Source organism: Mustela nigripes, chromosome 4 (genome assembly GCF_022355385.1).
Source record: "Mustela nigripes isolate SB6536 chromosome 4, MUSNIG.SB6536, whole genome shotgun sequence".
NCBI classification, from domain to species: domain Eukaryota; kingdom Metazoa; phylum Chordata; class Mammalia; order Carnivora; family Mustelidae; genus Mustela; species Mustela nigripes.
Window position 1 is genome coordinate 137,062,967 of NC_081560.1, and position 17,161 is coordinate 137,080,127.

The window sequence follows — 17,161 nt, forward strand, 5'->3', positions numbered from 1 at the left end:
TTTTTTTTTTTTTTTTTTTTTTTTTTTTGCTTTGTTTTGTTTTTTAAAGAAAGCCTGTGAATCTTAGGTGGTTGGTCTTAGCTGAGAGAACAGTGGTGAGAGTAAATGGAACTGCTGGGTCATAATGCCTTTTTTTGTTTCTTTTTTTAAAGCACCCAGTTCATTGCTTTTCACTGTGTTCACAAAGTTGTGCAACTGTTACCACAATTTCAGAACATTTTCAGAGGAGACCCCTTATCTCTGCAGTCACTTCCTTATGTGCTCCCAGTCCCCCAGCCCTAGGTGACCCCCAAACTGCTTTTTGTCTGTAGATTTGCTTACTCAGAACACGTTATATAAATGGAATCCTGTAGTGTCTGGTCTTTTGTGATGAAATAGTTTTGTTCACTTAGCATGATGTTTTGAAGGTTTATCCATATTGTGTAGCTTGGATCAGAATTTCATTCCATTTTGTTATAATCATAAGGCTTTTCCCAATTTTCAGTAATGGATAATAGTTCTCACCTCCAGGCAGCATAGGGGAGTTGGGTTTACTCTACATATAATAGGATACTTTGTCATATTAAAGCTATTGCTGTGATTCATTTTGAAGAGGGGTTTATTAACCTAGGGAATATAGACCCCAATGACTGGCCTTCAGGATGTTCTGAAACCTTTGTAATTATTTACAGGTTTCATGTTCCCAGATATTTTTTCGGTGGGGGGTGTTTGGGGACCTATGGGTTTTAGCCTTTGTTGAAAGATAATTTTCAAAAAAAGGTAAAATCATGACACTGATACAAATATAAAACAAACACACATTAAAATTTTTATTTTGCTTATAATGAGGAAACCTGGAAGATGTTATAATTGTTTCAAGGAAAGGTCTAAAGAACAAACACATTTATAGGTCATGGATATTAAAATGAATATGTAAAGAGCACCCAAACTGGTTTCTTCCCTAGTGAAGAGGGAAGTCACGTGAACCATTACCAGACCTGGCAGATTTTACATGTTTATAGATAAAGAATAGTTTAAATTGCTGTAATTACATACAACTTAAAGGGTTGTACAATGACTTCCTTACAGTCAAAATCAGGTAACCTAAGGGAGTTCCTAGATAATGTATAATTTTCCATTGGAAGCACACATCTTCTGCACTTTCAACAGGTTATCAGAAAAGTCAGAAACTTTTCCCGGTGTTACTATTAAACTTGGACCTTTCTTCACTTTTTAAAAAGTAGCTTCTTTGTGACTAGGTTTTGAAAGCAGATTTTCCAGTGGGTGTTTATATTCCCTGATGGCTGGTTAGAGACCCAGGGACAGGTCTTTGATTTGTGCTTTTGAATAAGGTTACACGTTAGGAATCTCCAGAGAAGGAGCCTTTGTGGCTTAACTTAGGTTAAGCTTCCCAGCACAGATTCAATGTTTCTTGTCTCTCATAGCAGCATGATGGTGGAAATGGAGATTTCTGAACTATAATATGGAAAGGGTAGGCACCTGAGCTCAGTGACAAAGGTAGAAATCCTATCAGTAAATAAGGATGGTAAGGGAGAGGCCATGTGACTCCTTCCCCAGCTGGGATATTTGCAGGGAAGTCAAGACTTCCGTTAATGTGTGAAGAATATGGGATTATTTCTGCTGCTCCTTATTTGTAATCCAAGGAGTTCCCATTAATTGACCAGAGGATAGTGAACTCCTTTTGTACTTTGAAAGGTAGCTTATATGTACGTGCACAGTCATTTAGCTACTACTGTAAAAGGCTCTGGAAGTTCGTAGCTGTCAAGTTTGAACAGACCTCCCCCCACTGCCACCATCTTCCCTCCTTGCGTTTGGGTGAGAATGTATTCAGCAAGGCTCTTACCTCAGCATCCCTCAGCCTGTGCCCCGGCTTACTGAACTTGGTTTCCTGCATGTTCGCTTTCTCTGGTTGAAGCTTGCATGGGTGCCTTTCTGATGCATCACAGAAGAGAAGGGCTCCAAGTCTTCAGTGACAGAATTTGCATCAGTCTTCACTCAGTGTCTTTACCCCCAACACAAGTAAATAAATGCAGAATTTACACACCCGTTTGGCAGTGTTTAGGGCTGTCATCACCGTTTATGAGCTCAGAAGCTTTGGTCTTCCATGAGTACACTTGTAGCACTGCACGTCTGTCCCCTTTCTGAGGCCAGGATTATGTCTCAGTGATGGTCAGGGGCTTGTCTGAATTCTCCAGTGCTTCTCCAGTGCTAAGTGCAGAGCAGTTAGACGTGTTAAGTGTTATGGAGCAGTACAGCTGTACCTCTGACTCTTGAGGCGTGGCTGGCAGGGCAAACATGGACCGTTAAGCTCGTTGCGATGACCTCCACACATGTGGTGGAATTTTGGAAGAAGTATATGGTTTGTTCTTTACCACCTAAGAAATGATGATTCAGTCCCTTCAAAAAGTTCTGTAATGCAGTCAGATGACTGTTTGGTTTTGTTGCTCAGTTCTTACTTCTTTAATGACCCAAGGGAGTTTTTCCTTTGGGCTTGTGATCTGGTTTTGCTGATAAACTTTAATGCCTTTTAAGGTTCCAAAAACAATAGTGTTTTCTTACCTGTTTACTTTGCACTTTGAAGTTCTGTGGAATATGATATGAAAGGGAACCAGATTTAATTTGCTTTGTTTTCTATGTTTTTAGGGCAGAAGTGTGTAAGAATGACTACATTAACTCTTTGGTGTCTTCTGTGTCTTAGCTCTACTCCTTGACCTGAGTCCCAGGCTTTAAATACCCTCTGATCTTGAGGCATTAAGGCAGAGGGTGAACTCGGTAAGACAGGTTTTCTTTTCCTCAGCAGCCCATTCCTGCTTTAAAGCTCGGATTTCTGGCTCTTTGGGAAAAACTATAGAGTGGTGAGGTGTGTAGTTGTATCGGGTATAAAGAAAGTGGAGGGAAAAAGAAAACCAGTGCTTTTTGTCTGCAGCGTTGCAGGGTGGGAGATTTTGATTCCCATTAGTATTTGGCTTAAGGATAAAAGCAGGGAGCAGTGTGTGGTCTTGTGCACGATGTGGCCGGGCCCTCACTGACACTTCCAGGAACACTTGGCGATGTTAAACAGTCATCTGAAAGACGGATAGCCACAAAGTGTGGCGACTGAGTCTCAGTCATTTTTCTTTTACCACAGCAGGGGATGGGGAAGTCATGTGAGCTTCAGCCTCAGTGTGTTCATCTCTGAGGGGTGGAGAAGGGCCCTGTGCTAGTCTTGAAACTCCCTGCTGCCTCCGGCGGCCAATGACGTGAGGTGCGTTGTGAGTTCATCTGAATGGTGCTGGTGTGTGCCCGCTGGTTACAGATACGTGCCCTTGTCCTCCTCGGGTTTGAGCCCCTGCCACCAGGAGAGGTGTGGGATAGGTGAGACAGGATCTTCCCTAGGACCGTACAGAGCAGTCCTAGTGGATGCAGTATTAGAATTATTTCACTTTAGTTGAACCAATAGATCTCGTGTTTCCGCCGTGTTGAAGGTGTTATAGGAGATATAAAAATTATGCCTTCTCTGTTGTTTGTATTCTTATCAGCACTTGGTGCCGTAGAGAGGTCAGGTCTGGAAACAGTTACTTGGTCGTTCTCCCCCACCAGGGCTGACAGCTCTGCCTCTGGGACGCGTTAACTCACAGTGCAATTGGCTAATGCCGCTTGGTGCTGATTGACTCTTGAGAAATAACCCGAGCTGAGGCACACGGAAATGCAGAGCAGTCACCGTGCTGGGATAGGGAGGTGAAGCTTTTGTAGCAAAGCAACTTTCCCAGAATCCCAGTTTCAGAGTGACCCTGCAGTGATATTGATAGGAATCACTGTTCTGAATTTTCCCTCCTGCAAGTGACAGACTTAAACTTGAACCCGGGTCTTCGTCGTGGACGGCAGCCCTCATTTGGATGAGCAAGCATTTGGAGGGGCCCAAGCTGTGACGGGAACTGAAGAAAACTAGGGAAACTAGTTCGTGGGCACTTTAGCTTTGACCCAAAAAACCTTCGCAGATTTTGTGCTGGGTAATAATCAACTGAGCAAAATTGCTACATTTTCTTTGGCGAGAAATCCATGTCTCTGTCAGAAATTATTAGTAGAGTCAATCATTCTGACAGTGGGAATGTTTTTCTCTGATGTTTAGCCTGATTTTCTTTGATGTGGGAGGGTCAGGAAGCAGAACATACGTTGGAATAACTTGCTGGTTCCTCTGCTTAGCCTCACAGCGTTTTGGTTTCCTTGAGTTCTCTTCTTTCAGGTCCGATTCCTCCAGTTAATGTTTAGTTACATATGGTGTCCTGGAGCCCTGGGAGAGGGTCCAGGGCGTCTTGAAAATCAACTCCGTGTTTTAGTTCTCACTTTGCTCCTTATTACTTACTATAAAGCAAACTTACCCTATCTTGATTTCACTTTTTGCCACCTATGAAATGAAACCATTTATTCTTTTTTTTCTCAAATCATTTATTCTTATTTATTTATTTATTAGAGAGTGAGAGAGTGCAAGAGTGCACAAGTTGAGGGGGGGCTGAGGGAGAAGCAGACTTCCAGCTGAGCAGGGAGCCTAATGGGGGGCTTGATCACAGGACCCCGGGATCATGACCCATGCCGAAGGCAGATGTCTGACTGACTGAGCCACCCTGGCGCCTGTGAAACATTCATTCTTTTTTTTTTAAAGACTTTAGTTCTTTATTTGAGAGAGAGAGGGAGAGAGAGAGTATGAGAAGGGAGAGGGTCAGAGGGAAAAGCAGACTTGATCCTGGGACTCCAGGATCACGACCTGAGCCGAAGGCAGTCGCTTAACCAACTGAGCCACCCGGGTGCCCTGAAATATTCATTCTTAATCTGAGAACCTCATGAGGCTATAAAGTACACATAAAGTAATGTGAAACCTGGTTAAAAACTTAAGTTCTATAAATATCACTGGGTATTCTTTACAAATGAGTTAATGCTTTTAAGTGCTTCACCTTTTCCTGTGCGTGTTTATCATGGCCCCTGGGGCCTTCCCCATCTTCATTCTAGTCCCTCTGTGATCAGGGGGTCACCTAGTCTTGGAGTTTTGAAGGAAAGAGAAAGTTACAAGTGAAAACAAACTGGTGATCTCTGATCCCTGTAAGATAACGCTGTGGGGATAGTAGGTGCTCAGACACTAATTGTCCTGTGGCGGAAAAAGTGGAGAGCAGTAGACATGTGTGTAGCGCAGGCAGCGTAGCCCTGAGATCTTCTCGTAAAGTGTGGGAGACAGCGCAGGGAGCCGCCTGAGCTGAGATGCCCAAGCTCTTGAACAAAGCCAGTACAGATGGTTCGCCCTGCAAGATGATGGAGAGAGGATTGTTGTTATTTGTAGTAGCTCCGAGGAAGGAAGCGCTGTCTGCTGGATGGATTTTCTCTTTCAGTCCTGTCCATTCTTAGAGTGTTTCTTCTAGTATGCATTGGTCAAAATCAATGGGCAAGAAATATCACTGCCTAATTGGCTGTTGGCCAAGTGCAGTTCTAGTTCTCAAAGAGGGTTTTTTGGGGGAAGGGTGTGGGTAGGCCACTGAGGGAAGTTTGCCTGTGGAGTCTTATCTCCTGGAGGGATGTGGGAACTGAAAGAGTTAGCGGTCGCTGGGAGTGGCTGTGGGTTGGGACCAGTAGGGGAGGAACCTGTGATGGAAAGATTCAGCATCTCTTCAACTGACCGTTAGCTCATGATGTCATAATGCCGGACTCACAAACGTGAAGAGAATAAATCTTAAGAGCAAAAACCACTGAGAATGTGGAGAGTGTAACATACCTCCAGTTAACTCCCACTTCTGCGTTTCACAAGTGTATTCTCTATTTGGAGAAGCCAGGAGTAGACTCACAGTAAGGCCCTGCTTTTAAACCTGAAGGCTGTGATCCATTCAGAGGGATGCAGAATCAAGTTAGTGGTTTGAACATTTAAAAAGAGAACGAAGAAAGAAGAGAAAAAAATGTACCTGCAGCACAAGTAACAGATGTTAGGTTTTATTTTGGAAACCTTTGTTTTGGTTTCCTACCATTCTGTTGCTGTGTCTAGGTGGTTGTAAAATACACTTTGCAGGTCTGGAATGGAAAAGTGTGGATCTGGTGGTGCCTGGGCAGGTCAGTCAGCTAAGCCTCTGCCTTTAGCTCAGGATGGAGTCCCGCATCAGGTTCCCTGCTTAGCAGGGAGTCTGCTCTCCCTCTCCCTCTGCCCTTCCCCCTGCTCGTGCCCCCCCAAATAAATAAATAAAATCTTAAAAAAAAAAAGGAAAAGTATGAAGTCCTGTGGTCTAAAAATTAACATGCAGGGGCACCTGGGTGGCTCAGTCGATTAAGCATCTTGACTCTTGATTTTGGCTCAAGTCATGATCTCAGGATCATGGGATCGAGGCCCATGTTGGGCTCCAAGCTTGGCGTGGAGCCTGCTCAAGAGTCTCTCTCTCTCTGTCTCCCTCTGCCCCTTCCCATCTCCTCCTTTCTCTCTCAAAAAAATAAAAATAAAAAAAATAAAAAGGCACATGTCCCAAATTTACAGAATTTGTAGACTTTTACTATTGTGTTACTTTTATATGAAAGTGTCTTGCTCCTTTGAAGTGATTTGGGGGTTGGAAGAGTGCAATATGATTGGGACTAAGAGGGCCACTAAGTTCCCATAAATCCTAGCTGCTGCCTTTTGTCTGATAATGATTAGGATTATTGAGTACTATTTTGGTGGTTTGTAGGCATCAGCTAAAACTTAATCATTAGATGGGAAATTGGAAAGAATTAAGAAGAGAAGAGCCAGTTAGTTTATTCATCTTTGACAGTAGCTCCTTAAAGTAGTTACCCTTTTGAATCTTTATATTTTATCTTTCTATTTTAATAAGATTTACGGTTTTCTTTGTCATCATTTTAAATATGCTAGTGAGCAAAGTGTTTTATTTTGGTTTTCTCCAGGGGAATACATTCCCAATCTGATAACAAACTGCGGAGGAAGGAATGCTTTCCTTGTAGAAATTTTACCAAAATTGCTCTGTTCAGGGTTGGAGGTACATGCCCACATGTATCCCCCCGCCACACACACACAGATGCACATCTACACAGACACAATTTCTTTCTTGTGTGACTGTTATCCTATGTCCCTTCCTCTAGGTGAAGGGCAGAGGCACATATTGGTGAAATACTTACCTGGAGGGCACGACAAACCAGTGGCCTTCACAGATGTCCACTTGTGGTTCTTTTGTTTCCAGAGACAAATGTGTGGATTAGGTTGAAATAAAAGCCCAAATATTGACTATTAACACATATGCAGGTGTATATTGACCCCCAAAAATGTATTTCTGTAAACAGGAAGACATGGTGGGAAGTAGTAATTGTATTGATATTATGTTCTTGTGCTATTTCTAAGTGTGTTTATATCTGTAGTCATGACCTACTTCTACCATTTTGGTTTGCTCTGAACTGTACATATATCCAGGGTAGGTTCTGCCAAAAACACAACTTGTGAGAAGGAAGCTTGTGGGATGGCACTGGATGGTAACATGTTAAGTGACCATCTGCTTATGGACACTTAGAATGAAGAACAGGAAAGAACCCTGATCCCTGAGCTGGCGGCCCGGGCTTGGACACAGCCTCTGTGGCTAGGCTTAGCATGGCTGTCTCACCGCGGGGCCTCTGTTTGTGCACTTGCAAATGTGGCCTTGATCTCTAGGGTTCCCTTCAGCATTGGGATTGTATGCTTCTCTAGGGCTGCCGTGTTGCATCAGGCCCCGGCCTGAGGCTTGTGCCACATGCAAGGCCCCAAGGAGCTGCCTCATCCTTTTTTCCAAGGAGATGGTGTGCATTAGCCCCAGAGCCCTATAAAGCCATGAGCTCTTAGTGCCAGGAGGTGTTTATTCACTGGGGATGGAACCTAGGTTGTTTGTGGTAACCAGCAGGACCTTGGGCTGAGGCTAGGACTTGATTTCTGTGACCATCTAGTTGTCTACCAGACAGCTTACTAGGACCTTTCCAAGGCCAGCAGCATTCTGTCTTGGGAGAAGGAGAATATAGAAACAGATCTCTTTCTAAGGAGATATATTTAAGGACTTGGAATTTAAGGACTCCCATTATCCTCTTAGAGCAATTACCAAGAAAATACGTTCTCACTGAAATGTAATTTTATAAATGTTAGAAAGGAATGCGTTCATATCTTAATAGGCTTTGTAAAACTTAACACAGATTACATTTGCTGATTCTTTGCTCTCTCCCTGATACTAGTTATATTACTTTTTGTTATGTGCTGTGAAAAATTGATATCTACAGGCACCTTTTGACCTAGGTAAGCTCTATTTTCTGGGTAAATTAGAAACTAGGATCACAGGAGGAGAAGATGATCTGCATGATTATTTCTTCTGTCATTCCATTTGTATACATTATTCATTTCATGTATTTATTATTATTTAAAGTAGTCTCCATGCTCAGTGTCGGGTTTGAACTCATGACCCTGAGATCAGAGTCGCATGCTCTGCTGACTGAGCCAAACAGATACCCCATATATACTATTTAACCATTTGGTTTCGTCCTAGCCTTAACACTAGAAGATTTCTTCATAATGATGGAAATAAGGACACACCTCTGCTGATGGGTAGGCTCTTCTGGTCTTCCCCAGGTCCTGACCGACACTGTCACTGCTGGGCAGGATTGAGGCTGTTGATAGCAACAGTGGACTCTGGGGAGTGGCCAAGAACTATGAGGGGGGTTGCAGATCAGCTGGGTTTCCATGGCTGGCCCTCTAGGGAACCTAGCACTTGCCCGATGTTAATGACCTTACACTGCAGCCTAATTGCTAAGGATAGAAATGTTTTCAATACACATTTGTTGAGTACCTGTCCTCCTCGGCTTTCATGCTCCTACTAGAACACTGCAGGTAGATATCCAACAGGAACATAACTCAAACCAGTATCATTATCTTTATCGCAAAATCTCCTTTACCTTCTTCAGTTTCCCTTTCTCTTCTAGTCTGCTGGGCTTAGTGCTGACACCACTCACCTGCTCTCTCAGACTTAAACTTGAACATTTGGAATTACGTGTACTCTTCCCACTCCATACTTCCTGTATCTGAAGTTAGCAAACCCTGTTTGTGCCACCTCCAAAAGGGGTTTTTAATCTGTGCTGCTTTTCAGCCCCAGTGTCCTACTGCTTAAGGTCAAACCTAGTTTGTTTCTCCCCTGAACTGTTTCAGCAGTCCTCTTAACTGGGATTTGTGTTTCTGACCTCTGTCCTCTCCTTCATCTCCCATCAAGTTATCTTTAAAAAAAAAAAAAAAAAAAAAAAGTACTCTCCTGATTAACAACCTTTTGTTTGCTCTTGTGGTTCTGCAATTTTTTTTTTCTTACACTCAACATTATGTTCTAGAAATTTTTCTAAGTAGTTCATTTAGATTTTTCTTTTAAATGCTGCATAGTATGAATACATTAGGGTATGTATTATAGTTTGTTTCGCATGGACATTTGTGGTATTTATATTTCACTGTTACAGAGAAGCCTGAAATGACTATCCTTGAACCTGTCTCTGTGCACAATGAAAAGCAAGTAGATACCAAAAAGTGGAATATCTGGGTCAAAATGAATGTACATTGAAAACATCAATAGATACTAACAAATTGCTTTATAAAAAGTACCTATCAAATTATATTCCCACTCTCCATATTTTTTTTTAAGACCATTTTTAATCTGGACCTAGTTTACTTCTGCCAGCCTCTCTTCTCCGACTGACGTGTTGACACGCATGCTGGGTCGCCGCCGGCTACCCTCCAAGTGTTTGTGGAGCACTTGCTGTGTGCTGGGGGCCTAGTACTGATGACACACGTAGCTCCCTGTCCTCAACGCTGCTCGCACTATGCAGAACTTTTTTGCTGTTCCTAGACTTTCTTTATGCATTTGCAGTTCCTCTTCTCTTCCTGGTTATGACTTTTTTTTTCTTTTAACTTTTCTGCCAAGAGAATTTTCCTTGGTAGTTCTTTTACCCTTCTAATAATATCTTCCCTGTCTCCTGTTAGGTAGAGTTGGACAGGCCTTTTTTCTTAGTGGTCTCTTTTAGCACTTTACTTCAATACTTTAAAAAAAATATTTCTTTTCTTTAGGGGAGAGAGAGAGAGAGAGCGCGCCAGCGAGCATGGGGGGGGGGCAGGCAGAGGGAGAGGGAGAAACATGGTCTCCCCTGAGCAAGGGACCTGGATGTGGAGCTTGATCCCAGGACCCTGGGATCATGACCTGAGCTGAAGGCAGATGCTTAACTGACTAAGCCACCCAGGCGCCCCCTTAAATACTTTTTATCCTGAAGAGTTTACATGTATATGTCTGCCAGTGTATGTTTTCATGTGTATGCCTGTGTGGGCACACACACGCACACACATGCGTACACACACACCCCCGCTTCCCATTAGACTGTAAGCTCAGTGAGGGCAAAAACTTGTGGTGTTTATCTTAAGGCTCCAGCACTGGGGATGCTTAGTAAACATGGAATAAGCCAGTGAGGAACAAACTGTCAGATGAACCAGTTTTGGGGCTTGGGGAGATGACACATATATCTGATGGGCATTGAAGGACTCAGGCTTTAGGCACAGTGAAGAAGATAAAAACAGAGGAGTAGGCCAAGTGCAGGCCACCTGGAGCTAGGCTCTGTGGGGTGGCACAAGGGGAGACTTGAGATTTGAGCGGGAGAGATTCATTCTTGTGAGGGTCTGGTAGCTGATCAGGGCAGAGGACTTTATTCCTGCTCATGCTGGCTGTTGCGAGGGACACACGTAGCAGTAAGCTTCTGTCTCTGCTCTAAGAGTGTGTTAGCCAAGCTGGATGTGAGAATGGAGATTGGAAGCATCTGCTGCCTCTTTCTGTACAGCCCAAGAGCTAAGCATGATATTTTACATTGTGAAAATGGTTTTTATAAAAAGAGTATTTGGTGATATGGGCAATTCTGTGGAATGCAGATTTGAGCATCTGTAATGAACTTATTGGAACACGGCCATGGTCGTTGGCTTCCCGTTGTCTGGGATGCTATCAGGGGCTGCTGCCATAGCAGCAGAGCCGAGTCCTTGTGACAAGACCAGCCAGCCTGGGATGCCTGAGACCTTTCCTCTCTGGCCTTTTCAGAAACAATCTGCTGACCCCTGGGTTAGAGGATGGGAAAGATCCAAATAAAGCAGAGCAGGAGGGGAAGACGGGCTCGGGGGAGCTAGGAGAGTGGGACGATGGATACTGTAGTCACAGTGAAGCTTCAAGATGGAGATGATGATCCCGCAGAACCTTCTGTTTTATAGACCAGGCAGAGGATCAAATACCTTGTCAAAGTCCACCTGACTCGTGAGGGGCAGTGTACCCTGGAGCGCCTGGAGCAGAAGCCTGGAGGATGGTGGAGGAAGATAAGATTATTACTGGGGTAGGGCCAGATCCTGAATGGCCTTGCCCTTGAAAAATGAGAGCTGAGGAACAGATGAAGAACAGACTTTCTCTTTCTGAATGTCATGTTTCTTTTTTTTTCTTCTTCTTGTATTTCTAGAAGGCTTTTGAGCCCTACTTTGAGATTTTGGAAGGGTATTGCACAAAGGCCAAGAATTATGTAAACGGACATTGCACCAAGTATGAGCCCTGGCAGCTCATTGCCTGGAGTGTCCTGTGCACCCTGCTCGCAGTCTGGGCCTACGATTTTGTCTTCCAGCCAGAGAGTAAGTACACCTCCCCCTCTCCTGGAAAGGTACAGTGGAGTCTCACCAGCCTTAGAACCCATGGCTGATGGATTGGATGAATTTTTTGCCTTCTGATTTGGTTCTGATTTTTTAAACCTATTTAAACGGGAGTGGGACATTATCTTCTGACCATGAAGCTATAGTAGGACTCCATACGTAAAGTTATAATAGCTACTCTCATGTGTCTGTTACTGCTCTTGTTGATCCTTCTGGATTTGCAGCTTGCACAAAAACTCCCAAGAAAGTAGTTACTGTAAGGATCCGCAGGTATCTCAGAGCATGGCTTAAATGAACTTTCTCATTTTTAGTTTCTTGCCTAGAACATAATTGCATACCCTGGAGTTCCCCAAGCAGGAATTTATTGCGTTCATTTTAGGCCATCTTTTTAGTATAGATTATGGGAAATTGAAACAGCACTCCTGCAGTGACCCTACGAGTATGCGCTGTGTGCCAGGCACTGTACTGGGCTCTGGGGTTGTCTGCACAAGTCGTACAGGGTCCCTGTCCTCTTGGAGTTAAACACGGATGTCAGGGGACAGTGTACTTCAAACTTCCAGGCAGCAGGGTAGTGCACTACTACTCAGGGAGCCAAACTGACATGGGGAAGAGGAGGCCACTTCTCAGGGAGTGCAGAGGAAGATGAGAAGTCTATTAGTTATGGGATTGTAAGTCCTCCATCCTTCCCAGCCTGGTTGCCTGTTCCCTCCTTGTGAATCGTTTCCTCTTGCAGGTTGTGCTTAACAAGTAAAATAGGAGTGGCGCTGGGTGTTTTAGACCTCTCCTCTGCACCCCTTCCCCATCCTTAGTAGAGTGCCTGAGTTAATTTCCTTGGGATGAAAAACCAACACCACTGAAGAGAATTGCGTGTCATATCTCATTTGTTTAAAATGTCCATGACTGTTTGCTTCCCTAATAACATCTGTTTGAAGGGGCTCTTAAACTATACTTTTCCTGCTTTTCTTCTCTCCCCCAGGAAGGTTAACTTAGAAGCCAGTTTCTTTTTTACCTGTTTACCCTGCAGATAGCCACTGAGCCATTCTAGTAACCATTGCTGTTAAGGTGCAGTAAACATTGCGCTTAATGAAGGTGGAAATGAGACCTGCTTGCCCTGTCTACATTTTAGTCCATTCCGGCTGTAAAAACCCTGTCCTCAGTTTCTGCTCCATCTTGTCCTTCCAGGTGAAGTAACTTATTCCAGAGGACTCTAAGGAGTAGCAATAAATAGACTTTTCTTCCTTTCTTTTTTATTGTGATAAAATATTTGTACATAACATTTATTCTTTTATCAATTTTTAAGTACATTCTCATTTTTGCACAGCCATCCCTACTGTCCATCTCTAGAACTTTCTCAGCATCCCACACTGACACCCTGTACCCACTATATAACTCCCTGTCACCCTCTCCCCCCAGCTCCTGCTGGCCATCAGTCTGTGTACCTTTCCTTTCAAGGTAGTGCATTTATTAAAACCAACGTAAGGTTACAGATCTTGAGTTTATATTTCTTCACTATGATTAGTGTTTGCTTTAGATATTGACTTCTGTTTTTAGTTCTGCAGGCCACGGTGCCTGTGTGCATTTTGCCCACAGCCACCTTAGACCCTGGTACTTACATACCTGCCTTGTTCCAAACAGAATATACTGGCCTCCATGCATTCCGTGAGAAAATTACCCGTAGCAGTGTATTGATGGTATGTGCCATGGAAATCTTCGTAAGCCCAACTCCGAGCTATTTAAGTCCTTTTAAATACATTTTTTTCTTATTATAAAAGTAGTACAGGTTCATCGCGGAAAATTAGGCAATGCCAATAATCCATAAGAACTAAATGAAAATCTTGCTACCTAGAGCCAACCACTATGTACACACAGGTATCTTTTTTCTGTATCTGAATCCAGTTGAACCAGACATAAAAAATGTTGTTTCAATAGGTCAGCATTTTTTTTTTTATGTTATTTATTTATTTGACAGAGAGAGCCACAGAGAGGCAGGCAGAGAGAGAGAGAGAGGAAGGGAAGCAGGCTCCCTGCCGAGCAGAGAGTCCGATGCGGGGCTCGATCCCAGGACCCTGGGATCATGACCCGAGCCAAAGGCAGAGGCTTAACCCACTGAGCTACCCAGGCACCCCAGGTCAGCATTTTTGAATATCAGCAATTTCCTATAGTTTAACACATATACACACCCTACACTTTTTATTTTGTAACTTCTAACTTGAATTTTAGACACTGATCAAAATGCCTTCCCTCTAGAGATTGGGGATAACCTTGGCAGCATTGCCATTTTTTCAGTACCTTGCTCGTGGAGAGACATTGTCCTTATCACAATTGAGTTATTTTCAGCCCATTGCCCCAGAAGAGTCTTAAAGTCTAGACTAGTGATAAATTTTGCTGATTTTCAAACTCTGAATACACGTCTAAGAGGAGAGGATAATTCTGGAACATAGGATGGACACTGGGGTAGATAAGAACTAGAAGTGTCAAGAGGATGGGAGTGAGAGCTTTGGCAGGGGTCAGCTGCTCTCAGGCGTGTTATCTCGTCCCTAATTCTGCTCTGCGATATCAGCGCATATCATTATTCTTTGACATTGATTTAACTGTGGGATTGTCCATAGTTCATGAACAGAAATCAGAGTTATGTGGCAGGAGGAGGTGATACACTCTGCCCGTTTCTGACTGTGGCGCCTTGAACAACGCCCTTAAGCTCTCTTAGCCTGTTTCCTCATAGTAAAATGGGCCCAAGTGTCACCCGCCTTACTTACTCATAGGGTAATGTCAGTATTGAGGAGGCCTTGTTTGTGTGAAAGGAATTTGTCACCTGTAAAGAGCCATGCTTTGGTGTCCTTACACTGCATTTCCTATTTTATTACCTTAAAACACTACAATAAACACTATAATTACTTTTCTTTCTGTACTTCTGGGGACTTCTGAGATCATCTTTTTATGTTATGATCACATGATCTCTTCATTTCTAATTTCTCTGTCTCTGATCTTGTATTCTCTTCTTTTTACCTGTCCTGTTTAATCTCACAGCTGGCACACACTCCGTCTATTCTCGCCTCCTTCACCTAGCCACATGACTACTACTGGACAAGTGACTCCCATTTACTGAGTTTTTGACCTCTTTCTTCCTCATTAGTTAATTACCTCATCTACTAAATAAGGAAGGTGCTATGAATCTTTACAACTTCAACATTGTTAGAAATGGTCAGATAATAAGCATCTTAGATATCCAATGCTAAGTTATACTCATTTGATGGCCTATTATGATAATATTTTAAAAACTCTGTTTAGGAAGAATCTTTAATGTAGAAAAGGCTGTGACAAGAGGACACGAGGTTGTACATACCGTAAAATCGCAGCTGTATGTAGAACATAGGCCCGAGAGGAAATACTCCAAAATTTAAACAAAAAAGTAACCTACAAACAAGTGATTTCAGTCCCTTTGTCTTTTTATTCATTCTTGGTCTCAGTTCCCTGATTTTGTCCCAGATGTTATGGAGTGTTGACACTGGTGGTAGGCACTGTGGGCAAGGGGGAAAGGCAGGGTTATAGCGCACATAAAAACAAGCAGTAAAGATGCAGGGCGTCGTGTAATCAGTACCAAGGAGGCACAGACAGTCCATGCTTGTTGGAGAGTGCTCCACTGGCTAGGGAAGCTGGAGCGTCTCCATCTCCTAGAAATGTAGTAAAAGGTCACATTCATTTCCTGCCTGCACAGAAGCTAGGTCTAGATTCCTCATGGACTCATTCGGGATAACTGAGAATTTCTGTTCTGTGTTTGAAGCAGCCTAGAGTCCTGGGGTTATAGGGCTAGGAAAATTAATACTTCAGTTAAATGCCTGCTGTGTCACTGTTGTGACCTGTGGCCTTCAGCAAATTATTAATGCTTGATCCTTAGGTGCCTCCTATATTGAGTGTGAATTTATTAAAAGTTACGATGGCCTCTTTGGATGCCATGTATTTATAATTCTTGCAGTGGATAGAATCAGAATTCCGTATTTGTCCTGTGTACTACCTGACAGAAGGGAGTCTGATTGGTGTCCGTGATACTGAAGGCCTGTTTAAGTCTGTAAGTGTTGAAAAGTTGTCAGGGGGTATGTTGAAGAGAGGCTAGAGCATAGATCCTGAAGAAAAGCATGGCTTGGTCATTTGTGTTCATGGAGGAAAGAGAGGTGTTGGGCATCTGGAACTTTGGGAAGGTCAGCAGCTCTGTAATACATATGTCATTTGACCTAGTGTTCTGTTCCTGGGAATTCATGCTGTAGGCATGCTGTCAGGTGTGCAGTACCTGCTGCAAGGTTATTATTTCACTGTTGTTGATAATAGGAAGTACTAGAAATAACCTAAGTGTCCTCAGGAAGGGGCTGGTTAAATTAGTTATGATACATACATATTGTGTTGGGCATCTGGAACTTTGGGAAGGTCAGCAGCTCTGCAATACATATGTCATTTGACCTAGTGTTCTGTTAGGAACAGAACTGGGAATTCATGCTGTAGACACGCTGTCAGGTGTGTGGTACCTGCTGCAGGGTTATTGTTCCACTGTTGTTGATAATAGGAAGTACTAGAAATAACCTAAGTGTCCATCAGGAAGGGGCTGGTTAAATTAGTTATGATACATCCATATCATGGATTACTTTAGAGCTAAAAAGGTGAATGCTAGGGTGCCTGGGTGGCTCAGTCGGTTAAATGTCTGCCTTCTGGTCAGGTCATGACCACAGGGTCCTGGAATCGAGTCCCATGTCCGGCTTCCTGCTCAACGGCAAGTCTGTTTCTCTCTCTTCCCCTCTGTCCTTCCCCCTCTTGTGCTCTCTCTGTCTCTCAAATAAATAAAATCTTTTTTTTTTTTTAAGATTTTATTTTTTTGACAGAGATCACAAGTAGGTGGAAAGGCAGGCAGAGAGAGAGAGGAGGAAGCAGGCTCCCTCCTGAGCAGAGAGCCTGATGCAGGGCTCGATCCCAGGACCCTGGGATCATGACCTGAGCCAAAGGCAGAGGCTTTAACCCACTGAGCCACCCAGGCGCCCCTCAAATACATAAAATCTTAAAAAAAAAAAAAAAATACAGATGAATGAGGAAGCACTGAGCTTTAAGAGAATATGCCTAAATAGAGTATCAAGGTCTAGTATAGTGCTATCGTATGCTACCTTTTGTTTAAAAGGTGGGGCAAATAAGATTTTATCTTTATTATTGCTTGTATAAGCATAAAGAAATTCTAGATGGCTATTCTAGAAGTGAAGAGTAGTAGTGTTTACCTGAGGGTAGGATTAAAATCTGGGGAATCCTTGAGAGAAAAACTTTTTTTTTTTTTAAAGATTGTATTTATTTATTTGATAGAGACACAGCAAGAGAGGGAACACAACAGGGGGAGTGGGAGAGACACAGGCTTTCTGTGGAGCAGGGAGCCCGATGCGGGGCTCAATCCCAGGACCCTGGGATCATGACCTGAGCCAAAGGCAGCTGCTAAATGATTGAGCCAGCCAAGTGCCCAAGAGAGAAACTTTTAACTCTGTGTGT

General features: G+C 43.3%; 1 protein-coding gene across 3 annotated transcripts in view; it reads left to right on the top strand.

Moving 5' to 3' along the window:
- SGPL1 (sphingosine-1-phosphate lyase 1) overlaps positions 1-17,161 on the top strand; it is a 51,827-nt gene that overhangs the window by 10,010 nt on the left and 24,656 nt on the right. For 2 of the 3 annotated variants that reach the window (XM_059397657.1, XM_059397655.1), the window contains exon 3: positions 11,464-11,629. In XM_059397657.1, coding sequence (XP_059253640.1) covers positions 11,464-11,629 — 166 coding nt within the window. The remainder of the gene's footprint in view (positions 1-11,463; positions 11,630-17,161) is intronic. The other variant, XM_059397658.1, reaches the window with a different exon arrangement.